This window comes from Nicotiana tabacum, chromosome 23 (genome assembly GCF_000715075.1).
Source record: "Nicotiana tabacum cultivar K326 chromosome 23, ASM71507v2, whole genome shotgun sequence".
Classification (NCBI taxonomy): Eukaryota; Viridiplantae; Streptophyta; class Magnoliopsida; order Solanales; family Solanaceae; genus Nicotiana; species Nicotiana tabacum.
In genome coordinates, this window is record NC_134102.1 from 77,410,150 (window position 1) to 77,436,810 (window position 26,661).

Genomic DNA, 26,661 nt, shown 5'->3' on the forward strand with positions numbered 1-26,661 from the left:
ACCTTTTCGCCTAGGGGGATCTAGCTCATAGTTTTCGGGTAGAAGTACTCTTCGCTCAGGTTTTTTTTTGTAGCTTAACCCAGGTAGAACCTTTTCGCCTACGGGGATCCAGCTCACAGTTCCGGGTAGAAGTACTCTTCGCCCAGGTTGTTTTTCGTAACATAACCCAGGTAGAGCCTTTTCGCCTAGGGGGATCCAGCTCATAGTTCCAGGTAGAAGCACTTTTCGCCCAGGCTGTTTTAGGTAGCTTAACCCAGGTAGAACATTTATGCCTAGGGGGATCCAGCTCATATTTCCGGGTAGAAGTACTATTCGCCCAGGATTGGTTTTTGTAGCTTAACCTAGGTAGAACCTTTTCGCCTATGGGGATCCAGCTCATAGTTTCCGGGTAGAAATACTATTCGCCCAGGATTGGTTTTTGTAGCTTAACCCAGGTAGAACCTTTTCGCCTAGGGGGATCCAGCTCATAGTTCCGGGTAGAAGCACTTTTCGCCCAGGCTATTTTAGGTAGCTTAACCCAGGTAGAACATTTTTGCCTAGGGGGATCCAGCTCATATTTCCGGGTAGAAGTACTATTCGCCCAGGATTGGTTTTTGTAGCTTAACCTAGGTAGAACCTTTTCGCCTATGGAGATCGAACTCATAGTTTCCGGGTAGAAATACTATTCGCCCAGGATTGGTTTTTGTAGCTTAACCCAGGTAGAACCTTTTCGCCTAGGGGGATCCAGCGCATAGTTCTGGGTAGAAGTACTTTTCGCCCAGGCTGTTTTACGTAGCTTAACCCAGGTAGAATATTTTTGCCTAGGGGGATCCAGCTCATATTTCCGGGTAGAAGTACTATTCGCCCAGGATTGGTTTTTGTAGCTTAACCTAGGTAGAACCTTTTCGCCTATGAGGATCCAGCTCATAGTTCCGGGTAGAAGTACTTTTCACTCTGGTTGTTTTACGTAGCTTAACCGAGGTAGAACCATTTGCCTAGGGCGATCCAGCTCATATTTTCAGGTAGAAGTGCTTTTCGCCTAAGCTTGCTTTTCATAGCTTAACCCAGGTAGAACCTTTTCGCCTAGGGGGATCCAGCTCATAGCTCCTGGTAGAAGTACTTTTTGCCCAGGCTTGCTTTTCGTTGCTTAACCCAGGTAGAACTTTTTCGCCTAGGGGGATCCAGCACATAGTTCCGGGTAGAAGTACTCTTCGCTCAGGTTGTTTTTTGTAGCTTAACCCAGGTAGAACCTTTTCACCTAGGGGGATCCAGCTCATAGTTCCGGGTAGAAGTACTCTTCGCTCAGGTTGTTTTACATAGCTTAACCCAGGTAGAACCTTTTTGCCTAGGGGGATCCAGCTCACAGTTCCGGGTAGAAGTACTTTTCGCCCAGGTTATTTTTCGTTGCTTAACCCAGGTAGAACTTTTTTGCCTAGGGGGATCCAGCACATAGTTCCGGGTAGAAGTACTATTCGCTCAAGTTGTTTTTTGTAGCTTAACCCAGGTAGAACCTTTTCACCTAGGGGGATCCAGCTCATTGTTTCGGGTAGAAGTACTCTTCGCCTACATTGTTTTTCGTAGCTTAACCCAGGTAGAGCCTTTTTCACCTAGGAGGATCCAACTCATATTTTCGGGTAGAAGTACTTTTCGCCTAAACTTGCTTTTCATAGCTTAACCCAGGTAGAACCTTTTCGCCTAGGGGAATCCAGCTCATAGTTCCGGGTGGAAGTACTCTTTGTCTAGTTTTGTTTTTCATAGTTTAACCAGGTAGAAATTTTTTACCAAGGGGATTCAACATTCTTTTTCCTAAGTAATACAGGGCACCAACCCCTGGTTACATTTCCTTTTCAGTAATACATGGCACCATCCCCTGGTTATATTTCCTTTTCAGTATAGGGTACACCAATCCCCGATCTCCTTACCAGTATAGGTTACACCAATCCCTAGCTGTGTTCTCCAATATAGGATACTTCATTCCCTAGTTGATTTGAGCTTAAATTCAGGGTACACCATTCCTGTTCTTTTATTTCTTTCAATAAAGAAGTAGTTTAGAATTTTTGTTACAATAACTCACGAAATTTTTCTAGTGAAAACTGGGGCAGAAGAATTTTGTTTGTTTGTTTGTTGTGATGTCTGAGTAGGTTTTACCACGAGGCACAGTGTTCGAGATGAACAAAAGAAAAAGTCTCAATCCAGAATAAAGAAAAGAAAAGGAAAAAAAGTGAATCCAAATGCAGAAGCAGATGGAAAGTATATGGACTACTCAAGACATGACTGAAGTTACGAGCTTCACATTTCCCGTTTTGCTCAAAAGAAGCCGTAGAAGAATGAACTAGCACTTACAGCTAGCAAGCATCAAGGTTCAGATCAGAGCTTGCATGAACAACCAGTCAAGATTCAAGATCAAGCTTCAAAAGACTTATAGATAGGAATCTTGTAACTCATAGTTGATAGGCTTGTTTAGTTTCTTTCAATTTTGATGTAATAGCAAGACCACGGACAGGAGCCCCGACGGAACCTCACTCGACTCTCCAACTCATCACTCCATCATTTTTCTTGAACTACACGCGACCTGATTCCCTTATAACCCAGGATATGTAGGCTGTCCAAACCAGGACTCGGTTGCACCTTTTTCTTTTATTTTCTTCCTCTTATGAATAACGATATGGTCAAAACTTAGTCACACGGCTCACTTTATCTTTGCCTGAAAACTTTTAATTTTTCCAAGCAAAGAGGGGCATGCTGTGAGCACCTAATTTTTTACCGTGCTTGAATATTTCCCGCTCCCATCTTCCCATGCGTGTCCCCACTCTTTGTCCCCCACGCGTGTTCCCACTCCACTTTTCCTTGTCCCCCACACTTGCCCCCCATGCTTGTCCCCCACACTTTGTCCCCCACACTTTGTCCCCCACTCACAATCCCTAACTCTATTCTTCCTCATCAAAAACGGACAAAAGGAGCCCAAAAAAGGGGGGAGCTCTATCCTTTTCTTCCTCTAAGAACAAGTAAGAAAAAGGCAGTCAAAAACCAATAAAAAGACCTCCAAAAACCCAGCTCAAAAACAGCTGAAAATCACTCCAAAAACGGCTCCAAAAGCACCTGAAAAATAGCCCTTTTCCAGCAAAAATTCGCTGCAAAAATAGCCAAAAAAGTGATGAATCGCAGCTGGAAATTCCAGCCCCCAAAAGGCAACAAAACAGCCCTTGAAACCAGCCTCAAATCACCCAAAAAAAACACCCCAAAACTCAGTTGTGTTACTGCTGAAAATCAGCCCCAAAAATACTTTTTTTCTTCCTCCAAACAACCATCAAAAGCGGTAATACACAGCTGCCGATAATCCCTAAACAGTCATTAAAACTAGTCACGAAAATAGTCATCGTCCAGGTCGGTAGTGGCGGTATTCCGTTCCAATCAAGTAGAGTTCGTCGCCGTCGTTCAAGCTACGATCTTGGTTTGAGATCCCCGTATATTTAGCTCAAGTTTTCTGGCCAGTTGTTTTGATCGTTAATTCAAAAATTTGACCTTCAATGGAGTTTCTTCATGTTTAAAATAAAGAAAGTTGCTACTAAAAGGTCATACTATAACTTTACTTATCTTCTAATTTTCAGATCTTGTGTCGTGGGTGTTTGAATTGTTTTGTTTGATTTCGCTTGTTTCTGTTTTGCTACTTACGTGATACTAATATTTTGAGCCTTCCATTTGTGATATTTTCTTGTTTAACTGTAGAATCAATATGAAATTTTAAGTGTTTGTTTGCTCTCATTAATTATCATAGTATCTTGTTTCATGTTAGATATGGTTTATGCGGATTCATTATTGATGTAAGTTGTCCGTTTGGTTAAGTTGAATTAACAGATGTTATAAATCGGTTTGGTTGATTTCTTTCCGTTGGAGTTAAAACTGGGAAAAAAGATAATATTGTTTGGTCATGAAAGCATTTGGGTTAAAGGGATTATTATTATGACATAGAGTAATAACAAATCATATTAGTTAGCCCATTCCTTATAAATTAATAAATCGTCCGAATCTTCCTAGCTTTAGTAAGATAATTGAACTTGTTAATGTATCAAGAGCTGATCATACGCGTCTTATCCACAGTCATTGCTCCATAATTCTCATGCCTCACAATAATCTCAAAATTAGTTTAGAAAAAATAATTCATAATAATCGCTAGTATTAATAAATCTATCATCGTGATTATGCATACGTTCGTATGACATAATTGAGATTTTCAAAATTAAAATAGAAGTATGCGTTCGCGCAACTTTGGACAAAAACAATCTTATATAATAAAATGTTATTAATTGTGTACACGTACGCGTAACATGATTTCGGCACAATAAACAAAACGGATTCACACACGTAATTTATTTCAAAGATAATTTCATATTTTAATAATTAAAAGCGGATAGATAAAACGTGGAAATAAATAAATCACAGTTTATCCAAAATTAACTTAAGCCAAGTTGTAGTCAATAAAGCGACCGTGCTAGAACCACGGGACTCGGAGAATGCCTTACACCTTCTCCTCGGTCAACAGAATTCCTTATCCGGACTTTGTTTTTGCAGACCAATAATAAAGGAGTCAAACCTTCCTTTGACTAGGGATTCAAATAAAAGGTGACTTGGAACACCGGCAAAAAATCAATTCCAAGTGGCGACTCTGTAAATAAAATAATCCCTATTTAAAAAATTATCACTTTAATTGGAAAAACTCTTTAACCCACAAACAATAACACATTTATCTTTTGGGGGGAAAAAAGGGGTGTGACACTTCCCTTAGTATTATCTTGGTTTAAATATTCTAAAGGAAGATTTTGACTCATACATGTGGTTGTTTGAAGAAGATAAAAGAAGTGAAGAGAAAAAAGATTTCAATGCCAAGAAAATATGAGGGTTATGGAAAATATTAATTTCTACTGCCAAATAGCAAGAGTAAACCATGTGAACTGTTCAAAGGGATAAAACAAGAAGTAAAGAGAGTTATTATTCACTGCCAAGAAAAGAAGAAGGTTATGGGAAATTATAATTACTACTGCTCTGCCAAATAGCACCAACAAAAGAAAAAGGTTATAGGATGTTTAATTTCTACTGCCAGTTATTAGCAAGAGCAACCCATGTGATTGTTTGAAGAAGATAAAAGAAGTGAAGAGAGAAAAATTTCACTGCCAAGAAAAGAAGATGGTTATGGAAAATATTAATTTCTACTGCCAAATATGGTAAGGGAAAACCATGTGATTTGTTTGAGAAGAGCTATTCTCCCAACATAGATATTTTATTTTCGTTACATTTTAGAACCCTAGCCTGGAAGCAAGCAAAATAGTTACTGGCATTGGCATTATAAATAGGGATGAACTATCAGACCAAGTCATTCACCTCTAGTTACTGGCAATTTTTCTTTCTTTCGAAAAGGAAAAGATTTCACTCACTTGCTTTCTCGGATCAGCCTTTATAAGAAGAACAAATGTATTCTTTCATTCTATTTCTCTTTGCATCTCTTTCTTCTTGTTTTGGCTTATACTCTTTTTTCTTCTTCATTGTTTTAGCTAGCTAAAACTTGGCAATCCGTTGTTTTAATAGAACGAATCTTTACACATGCAATATTATAAGCACGAACCAATAACTGCTTAATTATTTGACAACTATAATGGCCCAAAAGGAACTGATGGTCAACATCACCATACTTCACAGCGCCACTGCTGAAGGCGCAGGTATAATATTTACTGCAAAGTACATTAAGCAACAGAGTAAAGCGAATCACATGCAGACTAGTATACCAATTAATAATATAGTTGACTGCACAATACATTAAGCAACAGAGAAAAGAGAATGACATGCAGAATTGTATACTAATTATTTAATTTGATTTCGAGTCACTAACAGTGTGCCTTGACGGGAGTCCCCCAGCATATCATCTTGATCGGGGATATGGCACCGGACTTCGCAGCTGGATCATCACCATTGATGTTAGTTACTTTTACTTCTTCTTATTCTTCTATTATTCATCTTCTTTTCATCTTTATCGTAACCAAGTTGCCAAATCTACAATTATTAGGGCGGTGGTTGGTGCTCTAGTATCTCGGATTGCCATAATCGTTCAAATAGCGTCTTAGGTTCTTCCACAAAGATGCTGCCACCACAAGTCAGATTTTCAGGGATTCTTCATAACGATCTCAGAATTAATCCAGGTGAAGCTATATCATATTTACTATTTTCTTGCTTTGTCATTTTTCTTCATATTTTAGCGGCTACTAATTTGTGAATGTACGAGTTGGCAGACTTTTACAATTGGAATAGAGTTAGAGTCAGATATTGTGATGGGTCATCCTTCACAGGTGATGTTGACGATGTTGATCCTGTAAGTAGTACTGCTTCCCTAGTATTGAAAAATAAATTGTAGTAGTATTTGTTCTGCTTTACAACTTTTCTGATATGAAATATTTTCCAATCTACATTAGGATACCAAACTTTATTATAGAGGAGCAAGAATCTTCAGAGCCATTATGAATGATTTATCCAGAAAAGGAATGCAAACGGCTGAAAATGTAAGATTCAACTGATATCGCTCTCTTATAACCCCATATAGTATAACACAAGTCACATACTAAATTACTATAGTACTTTACAACTTTTTTCCCAATTAGCTTAATTTTGAAACCAAAATGCATTTTATATGTAGGCAATCCTAAGCGGAACTTCAGCTGGCGGATTGGCTACAATTTTGAATTGCGATAAGTTCAAGTCTCTCCTTCCAGATGATGCCAGAGTAAAGTGCGTTGCAGATGCAGGCTTCTTCATCAATGCGTGAGCTCTTCTTGCTATAGGATAACTCAAGAAATTAAATGATGTTTCGATGTCTTATTGATTTATGTCTATATTGCGCTTCATGATTTATGCAGCAAGACAATATCTGGCACTTCAGATATTCAAGATGAGTATAAGAGAGTGGTTACTTTACATGTGAGTCCCATTGTCTTTTTTGTTTAGTAAGATATATATGGTTAATAAGTAATTGCAAGTTAAAATTCATTTTTAAAATATTTCTATTTCCTCTTGTTTAAGGGATCGGCTAAGAATTTGCCTCCATCTTGCACCTCTATAATGGAACCAAGTCTGGTAAGAATTTATGTTTTAATTTGGAAACAAAAAACAGTTCCTTATGCTATATTTTTATTGCCCTCTAATAACATTAGTTTTCCTTAATGATGTTACAGTGCTTTTTCCCTCGAAACGTTGTTCCATACGTTCAGACTCTACTTTTCATAATCAATTCACAGTATGACTTGTGGCAGGTCGAAGATACAAATGCTAGTTTCTTTCCTTTAAAGAGTTTTATTATTCTTTTCTTTAGTTTCTTTAAAATCTCTCTCTTTCCTTGTGATAATTCAAAATACTAATTCCAGGTTAGTAACATTTTGGTTCCTGAGTATCTCGATCCTCAACGTGTCTGGAAGAATTGCAAGGTTCATATAAGTAACTGCACATTAAGCCAGCGTATAATTATTCAAGGTTGCATTAATAATACATACCTTCCAATTAGATAAGTTATGGCCTTCTTCATTCTTTTTGTTTCATTTTGTTTTTGTTTTTGAATATAGATTTTGGAGTGGAGTTCTTGAAGGCATTCTTGGGACTCACCCCTTCGTTTACGAGGGGTTATTTCATAACCTCTTGTTATTCCCATGGTCAAATTCAATCGGCGAGGTATTGGTTCAGTGCTAACTCTCCAAGATTACTTAATAAGGTACGTAATTTTCTTTGGCTTTACTATATAAAGTTTGATTAATACATGCAACTTTTGTTGTTTTTAAATTTTATTATGTGGGTATTATTCTTAATTTTAATTTACGAGTTAATAACAGATATTGCTGAACATTTTATCTGTGTAGACAATCGCTGAAGCCGTTGCGGATTGGTACTTTGATAGAGCAGAGTTTCATCAATACATAGACCCATACCCTTGTGGTAGAGATTGTTGGTCAACTTCATGAAACGAAATGCTCTACTGAGATGTGTAAAAGTAAAACTAATTCAGATCTATTCAGCGCTAGTGAATGAAAAGCAAACTTTGTTTGGTGTGCAATTATTGTTTTTTTTTTCGTTGACAATGACGTGCTTGCTAACCGTATATGTTTGAAAGATGAAGAATCATCTATTTGAAATAAGCTACAGTTTCTTAACATAAATTAAGTAATCTTAGAACTTTTCAGGATTCAAATTCCTGAACTAAGGTGCAACATCATTATTATTTACCATATTCCGTTGACATATGATCATGAAATCCACACAGAAAGGTTTCTCTAATTCTTAATTAGCAAAAAGGCTATAAGCTTTGACAATACAATTAATGAACTGTCTACAAATATTTTCTCATATTAATTAATGAGACTTCATTAATGTCTCTACTGAAACAACCAGGGTGAAAAGAGACCGAGCGATCGATGCATCTGAATATATGTACTTTTTTCAGCCTTTAAAATGAATGAAATGTATGTTCATCCATAACAAGCGTTACAGATCTAAATACTATTAATTAATATATATTTATTTAAATCCTACAGCCTTGTCTTGGGAAAAGGTAAAACGTTATTGTGCTAGCAAAAGAAAAGGGGTAAGCAAGAATATTTTTATTCTCCTTTTAATTTATTTATTTGTTTGTGTTTGCTTCTTAACACTGTGATTCTATATTTGGAACAATCACCATTTCCTTACTCTTGAATTTTGTAGGTTGAAAATGTCTTCTAGTCGGAATTTTCAGTTCATATACAATAATAGTATGTGAAAAGATGCACATTGCAATTTCGCATATATACAGATGCAATAGCAAAATTGCCACATCACTTATTCTAACGTGTATCTAAAATAAGAGCAACGATGACATTCGGGAGCGAGTGAAACAATTTGAGATTTCACTTCAAGAACCAAAATTAAGCTTGTCCACGTGCTTTATTGCAAAGATCTTATTTATTTTTATTTTTATTTAAAAAAGTGAGCATCGATATGGTTTGTTTATATTTGAGAGTATTTCTTGAATGCATAATGCTTTACAAGTTTAGCACAATAACTACATTGATGTGGTAAAATATGTACACGATCGAAGGCACAACTTTTGATACAATTAATATTATAGTTTATATAAATTCTAAAATTAAAGGGTGCTTATCAAAGTTTTTGACGTTATTGGATTATTGTTATCTTTGCAGGAAGTATAAACACATTTGGTTTGTAAGCAGATGAGGGTATTAAAGCAGACTTGTGTATTTTTCTTCATAACGTGTATGACTTTAGTAAATTGTAAAACATACCCTCCATCGGTAGAAGAAAATTGTGTTTGGGAATGTGTTGATTATTTAACAGTAACAAGAGGCTTAGATCATACTCCTCAGCCGGAATTGGAGAGAAGATGTAGAGATGGAGTACCAGATTTTTATTGTGAATCTAAGATGTTTTATGATGGATATTTTAGTGATGACTCTAATCCCAAATCCTTAGATGTATCCTGTTCTCCCCCATAGTAAGGTAACTTTGCATATGTATTTTTTGCGTATGGGAATAACTTTATATTTGTAATTTCAATTCAATAATAATATTATGATAAGACAAATGCAAGGCATAACGAAAGCTTTATTCAACATTCTGATTTTCTTATTTTATAGCTTACGATCTATTATTAGAGGATCCACTTTTTCTTTATCAGTTAAATAAGGGTTTCCAAATGAATTTATATGTGTCATTAACTAATCCATTCAACATCTTAAGGTTTTTGGTTGAATTGTTAGATTATTATTGCACATTGTTTTGTTATAAAACAAAAACTTCTGTGAGATCATTTTGTCAATTATCAACATGTTCTATTGCCATGTCTTTTCTCTCTTAATTAACTCAGCTCATCTAGTCGCTCTGAATTATTTTTCTCAATACGAGCCATTTACTTTTTTAAAAAAACTTGGTGAAAAATATTAAACAATTAATATAAGGTGAATTGTTCGCGAATAAGCAATCTAGCATTACATTTCCTCTCACTAAAAACATGCGTTCTTGAATGGTAAACGAGGGGTTGTGGAAGAAGTATGTGCAACTACCTAATCGGTCATTTTGAATTCTAGCAGTTCGTTCCTTAATTTGAGACTCCCCATAGGTTCACTTGATATTTTATGATTTGTGAGTGTGGATGGTTCACTGATGCGAAATAAGTTAACAACAGGAACTAATACTGGAATTTCGTAAGCGTGGTCATAACATAAAGGAATCAATTAAAGAAAACCACAATGATCATATACGGACAATAGCTGATATAACAATGAAGAACATAACAACAAGAAGTGTTTGCACCAAAAACTCTTTGCAACATGAGATAAACAACATGAGTCACAACGAGGTACCGCCTCGTGCATAATAAGAATCACAACCGAGGTACCGCCTCGTATATATCAAGAATCACACGGCACGACCCAAATTCCTAACCTATCATGATGGCACCTAATGTGGTACTAGGCAAACTGACATTTCACAAAATTTTCAACACTTTTAACAGAAAACGAATTAAAGCAGTTTAAACAATGAAAGTTCTCATAAAAACGAGATAGAAACCCAAAACACAACGCGAAAGTTCCCAACTATCGGGGTGCCATAGAGTACATGAGCAACTATACATCACGAGCCCGAAAAATACTGTCTATGATAGTGTGAAACTAAATACAATAAGTGGAAAGATAGGGAAGGAGAGACAAGGTCTGAGAAATGCCGGGCAGCTACCTTGGAATCTTCAAAAGATCAATTGTGCGATGTAATCAACACCCACCATGTCCGGAAATACCTGGATCTGCACACGAAGTGCAGGGTGTAGCGTGAGTACAACCAACTCAGTAAGTAACAAGACTAAATAAAGAGCTGAAAGTAATGACGAGCTTCACAGTTAATGTTCAATTATAGAAATTTCAACATAGGAAGGTAGGCATGCTTTCAAGTTCGACAATTACAGCCAAAACAGTTAATTCATGTCAAGTTCAACTGAAACAGAAGATAATATCTCTCAGAAATTTCAATACAGTGATATATGACAGCTGAACTGCAACAATGATGAAGTTAATGCATCCTCTCAGAGCAACAGTCACTCAGTCCTCTCATTCAATCCAACCTCACAATCACTCTTTCCTCACAGTCAATTATTTCTCTCAATCTCTCAACACTCGGCACTCAGTACTCAGCACTCGCACTCAGTAGGTACCTGCACTCACTGGGGGTGTGTACAGACTCCGGAGGGCCTCCTTCAGCCCAAGCGCTATAACAAGCCGATCTTGGCATATATCAGTGAAACATGCGGCGGCATACAGCCCTATCCCATATATATCCTTACAATCAAGCCCTCGGCCTCACTTAATCATCAACCTCTCTAGTCTCTCGGGCTCTCAGAAATCATGATAAGCAGTCCAAACTACACCGAGCACTTTTGTTTATGTATGTAATGCATAAGGGCAGTAAATAGTTAGTAAATAGGGGTAGTCGTTGCCTCCTTTGTGCAAGGTAACAACATAGGCCCCCTTCATATTTTTGTACTATTTGTTGGTTGAATGATAGGGCTACGCCACCATACGGCGTAATTGTTAAAAAAAAAAAAAGCCTCTTATGTTGATTTTGTGTTGTCAATTTGATCTATAGCATTTCGCTTTGTGTTTCGAGCTTTTGGATAAGTCTATATATGGCATTTATGGTGAGTTTCAAGGCGTTTGAAGAAGGTTTTAAAGGTAAAAATAAGCAATTTCAGACATATTCTACAAGCTGTGTCATTTTACAGTACTTGTATATATAGCCTCTTTTTTTTACTTAGAGTTTATTTCACCAACTTGGGAGCTAAAGAGATTGGATTAAAATAATTTTTAAATAAAATTTTATCTACTTTATTGTGGTATGTAATTCTAATTTCAGTCGAATATTACATGAATCTCTATGTGATTTTGCCTTAGAGTCAAGGATTTCAAAGAGAAAACACGGAATTCCGAACCATAACTTAAGAAAGTAAATTTTGAGGTTATGAATACTGATTTAGACTCAAATTTGAAAAACATTTCATATTCGGACTCGGTAGGTTATGGATCACCGGGATTCAACTCTCATTCGGGATTTGACCATGTGGGTCCAGGGTTGACTTTTGTTGACTTTGATCTAGGCTTATCCTTTGCTTATTGTCACGACCCAATTTTCGTCTGTAGGATGTCGTGATGGCACCTAATCTCTATGACTAGGTAAGCCTAACATGCATATAGAAATAGCGAAAATACTACTAAAACTTCAAAATAAAAACCTTCACGCTATAATAATGAACTCAACAGTGCAATGGCCAACACTCTTCGCAAAACATGGTGGAATGGAGTCATAAGATCTACCAAAAAGTACTAATAGTGTCGATATACAATACAGTTTGAAACAAGAAGTAAACAGTAGAATGTTGTCACGCCCCGAACCTAGGAGCGAGACAAGCACCCGGTGCCTCACCTAACCTGGCGTACCAAATTGCGACTAAGGGACTCTGAACATATAATGTCATACTTTGGCCATGGGGCCACCTTGCAAGACAATTTGCGAAGCAAAATATAAAACTGAATGGAAACTAGTGCTAACTAAACATCAATATAAAGCTAGGCCGAAAAGGCCGTCATAGCTACTACAGCTGACAAACTACCAAATATACATACCAGGCCTACAAACCCAACATACTGCACTAACCAACAGGATATGTCTACAAGCCTCTACTGATAGATGTATTGTGATCAGAACAGGGCCCCGACATACCCATATTATATATATAAATACATACATAAGATGCACACAAAAACCTAGACCCGATAACTCCGAAGGATGTGGAACTTACCGATCAGGCTAAACTCTGGAAACACCTACTGAGAAGGTCTACTCGTCTGTCTATCTAAACCTGCATGCATGAAATGCAGCGTCCCTGGAAAAGGGACGTCAGTACGAAATAATGTACCGAGTATGTAAGGCAATAACATAATTGAAAATCGAAACTGAACTGATAATATAATAACTGGAAGTAACTGGGAGTCAAAGATGATCTGGAGATATACTTACCTGCTGATAGTGACTAAACTCCTTCAATATAGTAAGTAAAATAATTGTACGGCCTTATAAGGCTCGGTATATATAACTGCTCTGCCATATTAGGCTCGCTCATAGGCGCTCGGCCATACTAGGCTATGTATCTCGACCATGCTGGGCTCGCTCATAGGCGCTCGGCCACAGTAGGCTCGGTATATAACTTTCCATCTGATCAGAGGTTGCCCAATAGGGGCCTGCCCATCGATTATAGCTCGATGGTAATAAAAATACTGTAATACTGTATATATAGGCTTGCTGCTCTCTTGACTGGAAGAAGACAATACTAAAATTGAATATAGAGTCTCGATAAGGAATAATATTGTAACTTATGAGACTAGAATAGTGTGAATAAATTCATAAATATGAACTTCTCTTTTTGTCTCATTACTAACACATGTAGCTACGAGATCATGCCAAAATGAAGGAAGGCTTAGCCTTAACATACCTTATCACAATCTTTCCAATCACCAAGTTGAACTCACCTCTTCGCACCTTAATCTACAAGAATGATAATAATACTATCGTTAAGTTACGAAAGTTACAACTATCGCACAACGAACGACAAACTTATTTTGTATTAAAACGGGCAGCATCTCCCCTATAATCCTTACTTCCTCCAAATTCAAGATAACACCAACAAATACAAGAACAGAACAATGACAACATATATACATCATTTTCCAGCCCTATATACACCATCAAATACTACAAAACAGCCCAACACACCCCAATCTCTTCATACACAAAACGACCACCGTAGTAGTGTCAAACGACCCGAAAATGTTATGATGAACGACCAGCCAACCACCCTACATTTATATGGTGTTTCTACACCCCCTTCCTCCTCCAAAACTCCACAAAACAGTAGTAAAACACGCAGCCCAACAGCAACACAAAACAGTCCACAAAACAGTCCGCTACAAGTGAATAACTCGAACTCACGGCTTCCGATCACCGTCCCGTGAGTTCTCACAAGTATAGAACGACTTACCATGAATTTATAGAAGAAAAACTGGATGAAAGGGAGCAGTAAACTCACCTTATTTGTTGGATAACTCAGCTCCTATCTTGGTTCTTCAAACTCTAGGTTTTACCTCCAATTAGAACTTGAAAGGGAGAGAAAATCAATTAGGGTTTGTGGGAAATTTTTGGGAGGATTCTTTGCAGAGCTTATGTCTGGTTATTATGCTCTATTTTAAGTCTAATATATGAAGAAAATAGGCCTTTAAAAGGCCTCTTTGGACGACCCGAAATGGCCCATTTTTGGGCTTTCATTTAAGCAAGTAGGTGACACACCTACTTGTCACCTAGCAGCTTGCGCAGTTTCGCAAAAATGCCCATATCTCATTATTCCGATGTCATATTGACAAACGGTTTAATGCATTGGAAAATAGACTCATAGATATTTAATTTGATGGGTGGAACACCCCATAACTCTAAGTATATTGGGAGAAAATTGCAGTTACATTTGACCCAAAGTTTCAGTAAAACTTATGAGTGTAACTTGTGATGACTTTCATCGACTTTTGTTCCACAACTCGCTTGACATTAAAACATAACACACGGATGTCATACGACTAATATAAATCATAACATATTCTCCTTATCATGTTAATCACCCTAGTCTCACCCCAAAGGTACATGTAATAACATTCCCAACTTGTCGACTTTCGACGAAACATTGTTTTATACAATTGCTTTAGCTTCTGAACTGTCCAACCCTCTTTGTACTTGTTGTTCATGATCTTCAATATTTGTAACCTCATAGGTAACATGATTAACTTACTTTATATACTTTTAAATATTATCTCATTTTTTGGTCCTACTTTAATTTGCTTACGACGCATTTTTACGTACAAACATATAGGGTGTAACAAATGTCTAAAACTAAAAGGGACTTCGAGGTCTGGGGACGTCAAGCAGGTGTACTTTGAAGTCTCCAAAGCAGTTACTCAATCAACCTCTAGCGTCTGGCATGAGCCGACATACCTGGATCTGCACAAACGATGTGCAGAGGCGTATTATGAGTACACCACAACGGTACCCAGTAAGTATTAAGCCTAACCTCGGTAGAGTAGTGATAAGGCCATGTCAAGACACCTACTAGGACTAAATAATTAGTATGAAAATACAATAACGATAAATAATAGAAGGCGGAGAAATAACTGATGCGAAATAAGTTAACAACATGAACTAATACTGGTATTTAGTAAGCATGGTCATAACATAAAGGAATCAATTAAAGAAAACCACAATGATCATATACGGACAATAGCTGATATAACAATGAAGAACATAACAACAAGAAGTGTTTGCACCAAAAACTCTTTGCAACATGAGATAAACAACAAGAGTCACAACGAGGTACTGCCTCGTGCACAATAAGAATCACAACCGAGGTACCGCCTCGTATATATTAAGAATCACATGGCACAACCCAAATTCCTAACCTATCATGATAGCGCCTAACGTGGTACTAGGCAAACCGACATTTCACAATATTTTCAACACTTTTAACAGAACACGAATTAAAGCAGTTTAAACAATGAAAGTTCTCATAAAAAAGAGATAGAAACCCAAAACACAATGTGAAAGTTCCCAACTATCGGGGTGCCATAGAGTACATGAGCAACTATACATCACGAGCCCGAAAAATACTGTCTATGATAGTGTGAAACTAAATACAATAAGCGGAAAGATAGGGAAGGAGAGACAAGGTCTGCGAAATGCCGGGAAGCTACCTTGGAATCTTCAAAAGATCAATTGTGCGATGTAATCAACACCCACCATGTCCGAATATACCTGGATCTGCATACGAAGTGCAGGGTGTAGCGTGAGTACAACCAACTCAGTAAGTAACAAGACTAAATAAAGAGCTGAAAGTAGTGACGAGCTTCACAGTTAATGTTCAATTACAGAAATTTCAACATAGGAAGGTAGGCATGCTTTCAAGTTCGACAATTACAGCCAAAACAGTTAATTCATGTCAAGTTCAACTGAATTAGAAGATAATATCTCTCAAAAATTTCAATACAGTGATATATGACAGCTGAAGTGCAACAATGATGAAGTTAATGCATCCTCTCAGAGCAACAGTCATTAAGTCCTCCCATTCAATCAAACCTCACAATCAATCTTTCTTCACAGTCAATCATTTCTCTCAATCTCTCAACACTCGGCACTTAGTACTCAGCACTCGCACTCAGTAGGTACCTGCGCTCACTGGGGGTGTGTACAGACTCCGGAGGGTCTCCTTCAGCCCAAGCACTATAGCAAGCCGATCTTGGCATATATCAGTGAAACATGCTGCGGCATACAGCCCTATCCCATACATATCCTCACAATCAACCCCTCGGCCTCACTTAATCATCAACCTCTCCAGTCTCTCGGGCTCTCAGAAATCATGATAAGCAGCCTAAACATCAATGATATAATGCATCAATAATGAACAATAGCAAATGAGATGTAATATGCAAGTAAAACTATGACTGAGTACAAAACAACAATTTAGCAGATAATTCAACATGTACACGACCTCTGTGGGTCCCTACAGTGTCAACACATGGTCTAAACATGATTTCTAACATGATTTGCAGTTTAGTGTCTCTTATACGTGGAAAATGTATGGATAACAGCAGATTATTCAACTACACAGTTCCATGGAATTGGCAGAGCTACAATTCATACGGTGCACGCCCACACGCCCGTCCCCTAGCACGTTCATCACCTCAAAACCAAATACATGACACATAATACGAGGTTTCGTACACTCAGAACCAAATTTTGAACTGTTACTTACCTCAATCTGAGCAACTCTCTATCTAACACACCTTTGCCTCACGAAACGGCCTCTGAATGCCTCGCATCTAGCCATAAACAATTCGATATAATCAATAAGGGCTAAAGGAATCAACTCCATAAGAAAATGTTAAGTTATTAATCAAAAGCCAAAAATCGACTCAAAAGCCGACCCCCCGGGCCCACGTCTCGGAATCGGGTAAAAGTCAAAAAATTCGAACAACCATTCAACCACGAGTCCAACCATACCAAAGTTATCATAATCCGACAGCAAATCATCACCCAAATCCCCAAATCAAATTCTCCAAATTCCTAGCCTCAAACTCTCAATTTACACTTTAAATACATACCAACTAGGTGGAAAAGCATTGGGGAAACAAGATTATTGATTGAAAATGAGCACAAGGGACTTACCTCAAGAATCCCTTCAAAAATCCTCTTAAGAGTCGCCAAAACCCGAGCTCAAGTTGTTTAAAATGAAGCAAAATCGCGAACCCTATATTTAAGTGTTCTTTCCAGTACTTCCGCTTCTATGGAAACTTAACAGCTTCTGCGGCATCGCAGAAGCGACAACTCACCCGCATACGCGTCTTCTTCCGCTTCTATGGCCCCTCCCTCCGCTTCAGCGGACTCGCTTCTGCGAGCATCCAAGTCGCTTCTGCGAAACTCAGCCCCCTTGCTCAATTTCGCTTCTATGGTCCCCCTGCCGTATCTGCGGTTACGTAGGTGCGGCAAATCCCTCACACCTATGGCCACCTGCACACACCCATCCAAACTCACACCTGCGCAACCTAGGCCGCACCTGCGATCAAAGCTTCGCAGGTGCGGTTACACCAGTAGAGTCCAGCCTCAGCAATCTCTCAACTTCAACTTTTGATCGGTTAACCATCTGGAATCAACCCGAGACCCCCGGGACATCAAAAAACATACCAACAAGTCCGACAACCTCATACGAACTTAGTTGAATCCTCAAATCACATCAAACAACTTCAAAAAATTAATCGCATGTCACGACCCCAAATTTCCCTCCATAGGATGTCGTGATGGCACTTCGTCTCTAAAACTAGGTAAGCCTATCAATGCGGAATAATAATAGAAATATGAAATAAATAAATTTTCAACCTCACATAATTATAACTCCCAAAACCTGATTGAAATAAGTCACAAGCTTCTAAGAAGTAGTACGAATATCTTCATACATCAGAGTCTAAAGAAAATAAGGAAACAACATAACAAGGATAGAAGGGGACTCCGGAGTCTGCGGACACTGGCAGATATACCTCGAAATCTTCGTACACGGGTAGCTCACTGATGTCTGGACTGGTAGGATGTACCTGGGTCTGCACAAAAAGATGTACGAAAGTGTAGTATGAGTACACTACAGCGGTACCCAGTAAGTGCTAAGCCTAACCTCGGTAGAGTAGTGATGAGGTTAGGTCAGGCCCTACTGGAATAACAAAAGACATGGTGACATGTTAAACCATATAATAACAATAAATATAATAGAAGTAAATCAACTAAGTAGTATGTCACCATTAAATTGCACAGAATAAGGGCAAATAATACTTCGTGAAAAGAAAACAGAAATTTATAACTTTAAAAAAATCACGATAATAATCAAATGCAACCGCTGCCAAAAATAAATATCAACAAGGGAACTTCCGAGGTACCGCCTCGTAGTCCCAAATTATAAATAAATTCACAATAACTCGTTTTCTTATATCACAGCGGGAGCCTTCACATTTAATTTTAAAGAAAATATTTTTCCTGAAATAGCATTCCGCGTTGTAGCCACCCTTATCACACCGCATGACTTCTAGTAGTTCCCCTACTAGCCACGCGTATCAAGCCACCCTTATCTCACCCCATGCGTTTCAACACCAAGCCCTTATACCACCGCGTGCGTATCAATATCACAATATATCATAATCTGCACCTCAAGTGCTCAAATATTTCAATTTTCCAAAATAAACAATATCAACAATATTTTTCACAACATGGAGCTCACGGCTCAATCACAATGAGTACAAAAATCTCACAAACTATTCGGGAATAAATAACTCAACAACAATAATATTTCAAAATTTTTAATATGTTGCCTCCGTACCAAATTTAGAATATCAAATACATCATATTAATAATATTTAAATTTAAGAAATTTAACCTTCAAATAATGTACAGAATCAAAGAAATCAAGTTTCAGCTAAACAGGTAAAACAATTAGATGGAAAAGGTCAAGCAAGTTTAAAGTATAAAAATTAGATCAATGATGAAGAATATGCAAGATAAAATAATTTAATTAATTTGAAATAGTGATCTACAAAAATTTAAAGACATAATCTTCCACATTTAGCCTATGTACACACTCGTCACCTCGTGTACACGACTTTCATCACATTACAATTATCACATCAATACCAATCCTAGGAAAAATTTCCCCCACACAATGTTAGACAAGTCACTTACCTCGATTTGCTCCAATTTAATCCAATAGTAGGCCTTTTCCTCGATTATCCAACTCTGAATGGCTCGAATCTAGCCAAACTAATTCGATACAGTCAACAAAAATTATAAGAATCAATTTCTTAAGCAAATACTATATTTTTCAATAAAAATCCGAAATTAATTCAAAAATTACCCATGGGGCCCACGTCTTGAAATCCGGCAAAATTTACGAAATATGAACGCCCATTCGACCACGAGTCGAACCATACCAAAATTACTAAATTCCGATTTCAATCCGCCCTTCAAATCCTCAAATTTTTTCAAGAGAGTTTTCAAACGTTTCCAACTTAATTTACCAATTAAATGATAAAAACAGTGATGAATTCGGGTAATCTAACCAAAATAGAGTTAAGAATACTTACCCCGTTATTTTTCTTGAAAATCGCCCAAACATCGCCTCTCCCCGAGCTCCAATTCGTCAAAAATGGAAAATGGGACGAAGTCCCATTTTCAGAACTTAAACATTCTGCCCAATGATTTCTTCTACGCGATCGCGGACCAACTCACGTGATCGCGAAGTACAAGTTTTTATTGTCGAAAAATAACTCTAAGCGATCGCGGAGAATTCCACGTGATCGCGAAGCACAGTCTCCGCAAGCCTACGCGATCGCGAAGCATTAAGTGCGTGGCCCAGCTCCCGCCATATTTCCTCTTCGCGAACGTGGTCTTAGCCACACGTTCGCATAGCACAACTTGCCAAACCTACGCTATCGCGGATCGCGTGCATAGCACAAAATTTCCAGCTTCCCAATTAAGTCTACGCGATCGCGGACCTTCTCACGCGATCGCATAGAAGGAAACCAGACACCAGATTTAAGCAACTCCAAGTCCAAATTTTGATCCGTTAGCCGTCCGAAACTCACCCGAGGCCCCCGGGACCTCAATCAAATACTCCAACAAGTCCTAAAATATCATACAAACTTAGTCAAAACTTCAAATCACATCAAACAATGCTAAAATCACAATTCACACCCCAATTCATGCTTAATGAAACTTAGGAATTTCTAACTTCTACATTCAATGCCGGAACCTATCAAATCAAGTCCGATTGACCTCAAATTTTGCACACAAGTCATAAATGATATAATGTAGCTATGAAAATTTTCGAAACTGGATTCTGACCTCGATATCAAAAAGTCAACTCCCCTGTCAAACTTCTAAACTTAAATTCCTATTTTAGCCATTTCAAGCCTAATTTAACTACGGACTGCCAAATAAAATTTCGAACACGCTCCTAAGTCCAAAATCATCATACGAAGCTGTTGGAATCATCAAAATTCTATTCCGGGGTCTTTTTAAAATAGGTCGACATCCAGCCAACCTTTTCAACTTAAGTTATAAACTTTGGAACTAAGTGTACCAATTCATTCTAAAGTCTTTTCGAACCCGAACCAACTACCCCGACAAGTTACATAACAGTTATAAAGCACATAATGAGAAGTAAATAGGGGAACAAGGCTACAACTACAAATAGCACATAATAAATACACCTAGGGGTAGTTTATCCCACACAGAGTTAGACAGGAGACTTACCTCGCTTTGAAGTTCCAAAACCGGCTCCAATGCCTCTCTAACAGCTCAAACCAAATCCCATCGATGCAAAACTATTCAAACAACGTGCAAACTAGTCAAAATATATTATAATATCCATAATTAATTATTTTAAACAATTTCCCACTCCGCTTGAGCAGTCTATAAAATTAACCCTCGGGCCCACGTGCCCGGATTTCAAAAATTTTCGAAGATAAATCCTACCCATAACATTACTAACTCGAATATACAATTTATTCCAAATTCCATGTCCAATTTCGTGGTGAAAATTCAAAAAATACCAAATTTTAGGTTTCTTTCAAAATCTCACAATTTCTACCAATTTTCATGCTTGAATCCATATTAAAAAAACCATGTAATTAACTCACAATGTGAGGAAATCACTTACCCCATTATAGTTGATGAAGATGGCACTCTAAAAGTGCTCGAACATCGGCTCCCATGGATGAAATGAGATGAAAATGGGCCAACCCCCCGTTTTAAAGAAGCCTCACTACCCAGCACAAATTACGCTTCTGCGATGAGAAGGTTGCTTTTGCGACTGCCGCTTCTGCGGCTCCAAGTCTCGCACCTGCGAGAAACCAAGCCAAGGTCGCTGGACATATTACGCCCCTCATGCGCATCTGCGCTGCCCACTCCGCAGGTGCGGTCCTGCTTCTTCGGCGAGATGACCGCATCTGCGATCTCAGCACTGCCCAACAAAAATCCGCATTTGCGTCCCTCTTGGCCTCTTCTGCGGCTCCGCACCTACGGCCAAAACCTCGCAGGTGTGGTTACACCAGAAGACAAATGCTTCACCATTTCTTCCAAGTCCAAACTCAATCCGTTGATCATCCGGGATCCACCCGAGGCCCCCGGGGCCTCAACTAAACCTACCAACAAGTCCTAAAATACGATAATGACTTAGTCGAGCCTTCAAATCACACCAAACAACATCAAAACTACGAAATCGACGATCGAATCCTTCTTTATACTTCCAAACTTTCAAACTTCGACGAACGCGTCTGAACCATACCAAAACATTCCGGAATGACGCCAAAATTTGCGCACAAGTCATAAATTATAATACAAACCTACTCCCACTTCCGGAATAGGAATCCAACCCTGATATCAAAAAGTCCACTCCCGATCAAACTTCCCAAAAATCATCAAATTTTCAATTTTCGCCAATTGACGTCGAAATGACCTACAGACCTCCAAATCAACGTCCGGACACACTCCTAAGACAAAGATTACCATACGGAACTACTCCAAGGCTCAGAATCCTAAACAGACATCGATAACATCAAAAACCCCTTCAACCAAAACTTAAGAAATTCTTAAACTTTCAAAATGTTAACTTTCCATAATAAGCGCCGAAATACTCCCGGGTGATCCGATACTCAACCCGAACATACGCCCAAGTCCGAAATCATGATACGAACCTATTGGAACTTTCAAATCCCAATTCCAAGGTCGTTTACTCAAAAGTCATACCTTAGACAATTCTTCCAACTTAAAGCTTTCGAAAATGTAATTTTCTTTCCAAACCAAATCCCGAACTTCTCGAAATTAAATTCCTACCACACGTACAAGTCATAATACCTAAAGTAAAGCTACTCAAGGCCTCATACCGCCGAACAATGTGCTAGAGCTCAAAATGACCGATCGGGTCGTTACATTCTCCCCCACTTAAACATACGTTCGTCCTCGAACGTGCTAAGGACTGCTCCGGAGTTGTCCAAAATCACTGTACAACACCTTGTGCACCTACCCGTGCCACCACATTCCGTTTGGATGCATTAGCTTGAGCCAGACTGAAAATCCTCCCTATAACCTTAGCTACCAACCTTTAAAACCAAGTTCCAACTTCCTAATTTCTTTACAAGGCCTGATTCTAACACACGAACACCGTACCAATCATCACGCACTGTACCAAAACATGATCATGCATCTATGCTAAAATCACACCATGAACCACATAAGTAGGTTGTCCATAATAATATCTTCCGACCACAATAGCTAAAATTTCACTAATCCAGTCCCTGCAATACATCTCATGACGCATATAAATCCTGTTCCAAATCTCGCAATACTGCCACAACGAAAAAGACGTGTAGAAACTCATAACCACCTGTCGAATCAATAATTCATGGATTCTCTCCTCCTAACAAGAACCATTACCTCATTCTGAATTGAATAATAATATTTTCCTTTTAACATACCTTATATAAATCTGATTGCACAAATTCCAGGCACAATAATCTCATCTCACCTATTACAAGCTGCTCAGGCAATAAACCGCCTCAAACACTGATTCAGATCTCATATGACTCCATCAATGCGCCAACAAAATACAACTCGAATATAACACATAAGGAGAAACAAACTCTGGAAAAGAATTATCCAGCCCGCGTAACGAATAAAACGGTCGAACAGATGTTATGAATCCTTCTCAGAGGATGAGAAACAAAATATGCAGGAATAGATATAGGGAACCGTACTCAACATAACACTGTTGCGGCGTGCAACCCGATCCAAACATGATACCATTGCGGCGTGTAACCCGATCCAAACATGATACCGTTGCGGCATACAACCCAATCCAAATAAAATACCCATGGCGGCATGCCACCCGATCCACTCACAAGAATAAATAAGGACATACCCCTCAAGACATAATGATTCTACCTATGGAATACCGAATATCGGCCACAAGCACTCCAAGTGAAAAAACACAACTCTGGGGAGACGGGTAGTGTAATACTCTACAAAACCCAAGCACGACTAAGGTGCAATAAATGACATGCATATCGAGAGCCATCCTGCTCATCTGAAACCACAAGCTACATGGGACCTCAACACACGTGCGAATAATCAAGTTGGATCAATCCGGCACAACCCCCACAGTTCACAACCAAAGGAATAGAGCGCCTTCCACGCATAAACCCTCACATTAACGATAGTACCAAAAATCTCCGTACTTGGTTTCGATCTTTAACCATCAAGTTACTAGCATGTCACACTCATACAATTTCCCCGTGGGGTACGCTCCCACGACCTTCCGCCCAGGTAGCCAAGTGCGCACATCCATACCACCAATTGTACTAATTTTGTAAAGCAGATCAAGAATCCGCAAATCAATACACAATGCTCCTTCCACATGGCACTATTCCCAGGAGACACTAGGATAATGTCAGCTTACTCTAAACATCTAATTCTTCTCGACTCATCCGAGCTCGTGACCTTTTTGTCAACACCGAACTATAACCTTGGTACTCAACTTTCAAATTCCCATGCCGCTCACTTGTAACGACCCGACTTGTTATTTTAAGAATTAGCATCCCGTTCAGAAGCTTAAGACCTCGAGAAGCTTTGTAATGTGTATTATGACTTACGCGCGCGGCCGAGTTTGGTTTTCGGATGATTCGAGATTTAATTGAAAGAATAATATACTCTTGTTTTGGAAGATTAAATGAAAAGAGTTTACCAGAGTTTGACTTTTATGCAAACGATTCCGGAATGGAACTTTGATGGTTCCAATAGCTTCGTATAGTGATTTCGGACTTAGGCGTATGTCAGGAATTGGAGTTGGAAGCCCGTAGAATAATTCAGCGCATTTTGGCGAAAGTAGAAAGTTGATGTGTTCTAATTATATTATTTTGTGTGCGAACGAGGACTAACAATATGATGGATACCTATTGGATAATAAGGGTACGAGGCATATTATAAGTGATATGGGGTCTAAGGAAAATCCTAAGTCTAAGACAAATTTGAAATTTTATGATAGACTAAAGTTCCAAATGAGTACGCACAAGACCAAACTTTGGACGAGCATATCTACATATATATAAGAAGTTATATGATGTATGAACTATCAAATTAAATTTCTTCATGTTTAGTTTCTAATTCTTCAAACCGTTCATCATTTGGACATCCCTACAAGAAGTTATGATCAAATTACCAAAGGCTGGAAGAAGTTATGACCAAATTACCAAACGCTGGCAGAATTTGTACTACCGCGCCGCGGCTGTACAAAAACGGGTTTTTATGACTCGAACCCCATTTCATTTAACTCGATTGGGGTTAATTTTTGGGGCAATTCCTGGTGTTTTAGAGAGAAGGGAGAGCGATTCTAGAGAGAGGAAAGGGGAGAACTAAAGATTTCACTACTCTTCCTTGAATCAAACCTTGAAATCGCATCAAAGGGTTGCTAAGGCTTCAAAGAGGTAAGCATTTCTTTCCCTAATTCTTCAATTTCGAAATCCAACTAGAAATGGGTAATTATTAATATGATTCTTGGATGTGAGAGTATTAATTATACATGCTTGTACCAATAAGGTTTGTGGGAAGATTGTTGAGTTCAAATGGGTATAGATTGGTTTGAAAATGGTAGAAATCTTCAAATGCTTTAATTGAAGATTTGAAGGGCAATCAGATGTCGGAATTCGATAATTTTTATATGGTTGAACTCGTATCGGAAAGGGTATTCGGATTTTGTGAGTTTTTTGGGATTCGAAATGTGGGTCCCACTGTCGATTTTAAAAATGAATTTCGGATTTTAATATGGAATATTAGTAATTTCATATGGAATTAATTCCTACGATTCGTATTGAGTATATTGAATTGTTTGTGACTAAATTTGAAGCGTTCAGACACGAATTCGCGAGGCAAAGGTTTATTGGGATCTTGAATTTGATTACGAAGCGAGGTAAGTGTCTTGCTGAACCTCGAATGGGGGAATTACCCCTTATGCATTGAGTCTTATGTGCTATTTATGAAATGTAAAAAGCCGTGTACGCGAGGTGACGAGTACGTACTTGGGCTTATATGTGCAAAATTCATTGAGTTAAAGCCTTGGGAATATTGTGTAGTAATTTGGAAAATTGTTAGTATTTATTAAATCATCTATTTGCCATGCCTAAATCCTTGTTGTTGAATTTATTTTTATATGACAATTTGATGTGATTGTTACTTGAAAACTTATGTAATTTCGTAAGTATTGTTGGTTTGATATTTCTTGGAATTAAATTTCAATATGAACTTTCCCTATGCAAATAATTAATTAAGCAAGTTTAAAAACAAGTGTTAATATAATTATCTAAATTTGGATTAGTAAAGGCTTTGCTTTATGCTGAGTAATGTATATCTCTGTTGATTATTTTTGGGTGTTATACACATTGTGTGGAGCCTTCGGCTAATTGTTGTGAAATTAATCGACTTGGTTGTATCTTTGAAATTTTGGTTGTGGCCATTGGGCAAAAATGAATTGATTTTGTTATGTTGCCATGTTAATTTCCCGTGTAAATTGTTGTGTTGTATGAGTTATTATTTTGAGGAGATAAGGGTGGCATTTCACCATTGATATTATGTGGGTATAAGGGTGGAATTTCACTGTTGTTGTGTTTGTTGGAATATTATCTGGGCGGAGCGATAAGGCGGGTTATAGGAGCGATAAGGGTGGTTATTGGTATTGTCAGGGCGGAGGGATAAGGGTGGCTATATGAGAGATAAGGATGGTTATAGGAGAGATAAGGGTGGCTATTATCAGGGATGGTATGTGATTATGAGGAGTGGTTGCATTGGTGATTTTTATGTGATGTTGTGATTTTCCTTGTGTTTATTTTTTTAACTTGTGCAATTTATCTTGTTGTTGGTAAATTGATAATAATCTGATTTATGTTGAAATTGAGAGCATGTGGATATTGCCAGACGGATTATAAAAATGAAATTTGG

General features: G+C 38.2%; 1 protein-coding gene across 8 annotated transcripts; it reads left to right on the forward strand.

Moving 5' to 3' along the window:
• Positions 1-5,302: 5,302 nt before the first annotated feature.
• On the forward strand, positions 5,303-9,611 carry LOC142177618 (pectin acetylesterase 8-like). 8 transcript variants are annotated; one of them, XR_012706174.1, is made up of 14 exons: positions 5,351-5,690; positions 5,863-5,945; positions 6,035-6,167; positions 6,258-6,337; positions 6,438-6,524; positions 6,659-6,783; positions 6,879-6,939; positions 7,042-7,095; positions 7,194-7,286; positions 7,383-7,488; positions 7,578-7,723; positions 7,869-7,999; positions 8,541-8,590; positions 9,183-9,611. XR_012706174.1 is itself a non-coding variant. In XM_075246847.1 (13 exons), the coding sequence occupies exons 2-13, from the start codon at positions 5,627-5,629 to the stop codon at positions 7,968-7,970; spliced, it is 1,134 nt and encodes a 377-aa protein (XP_075102948.1). In that variant the 5' UTR covers positions 5,303-5,445; positions 5,560-5,626; the 3' UTR covers positions 7,971-8,062. The 8 variants fall into 8 exon arrangements, 7 of the variants coding, with proteins under 7 accessions (XP_075102948.1, XP_075102953.1, XP_075102949.1 ...); XM_075246847.1 differs by lacking the exons at positions 8,541-8,590; positions 9,183-9,611 and having other exon boundaries at positions 5,303-5,445; positions 5,560-5,690; positions 7,869-8,062; XM_075246848.1 differs by lacking the exon at positions 8,541-8,590.
• The last annotated feature ends 17,050 nt before the right edge of the window (positions 9,612-26,661 follow it).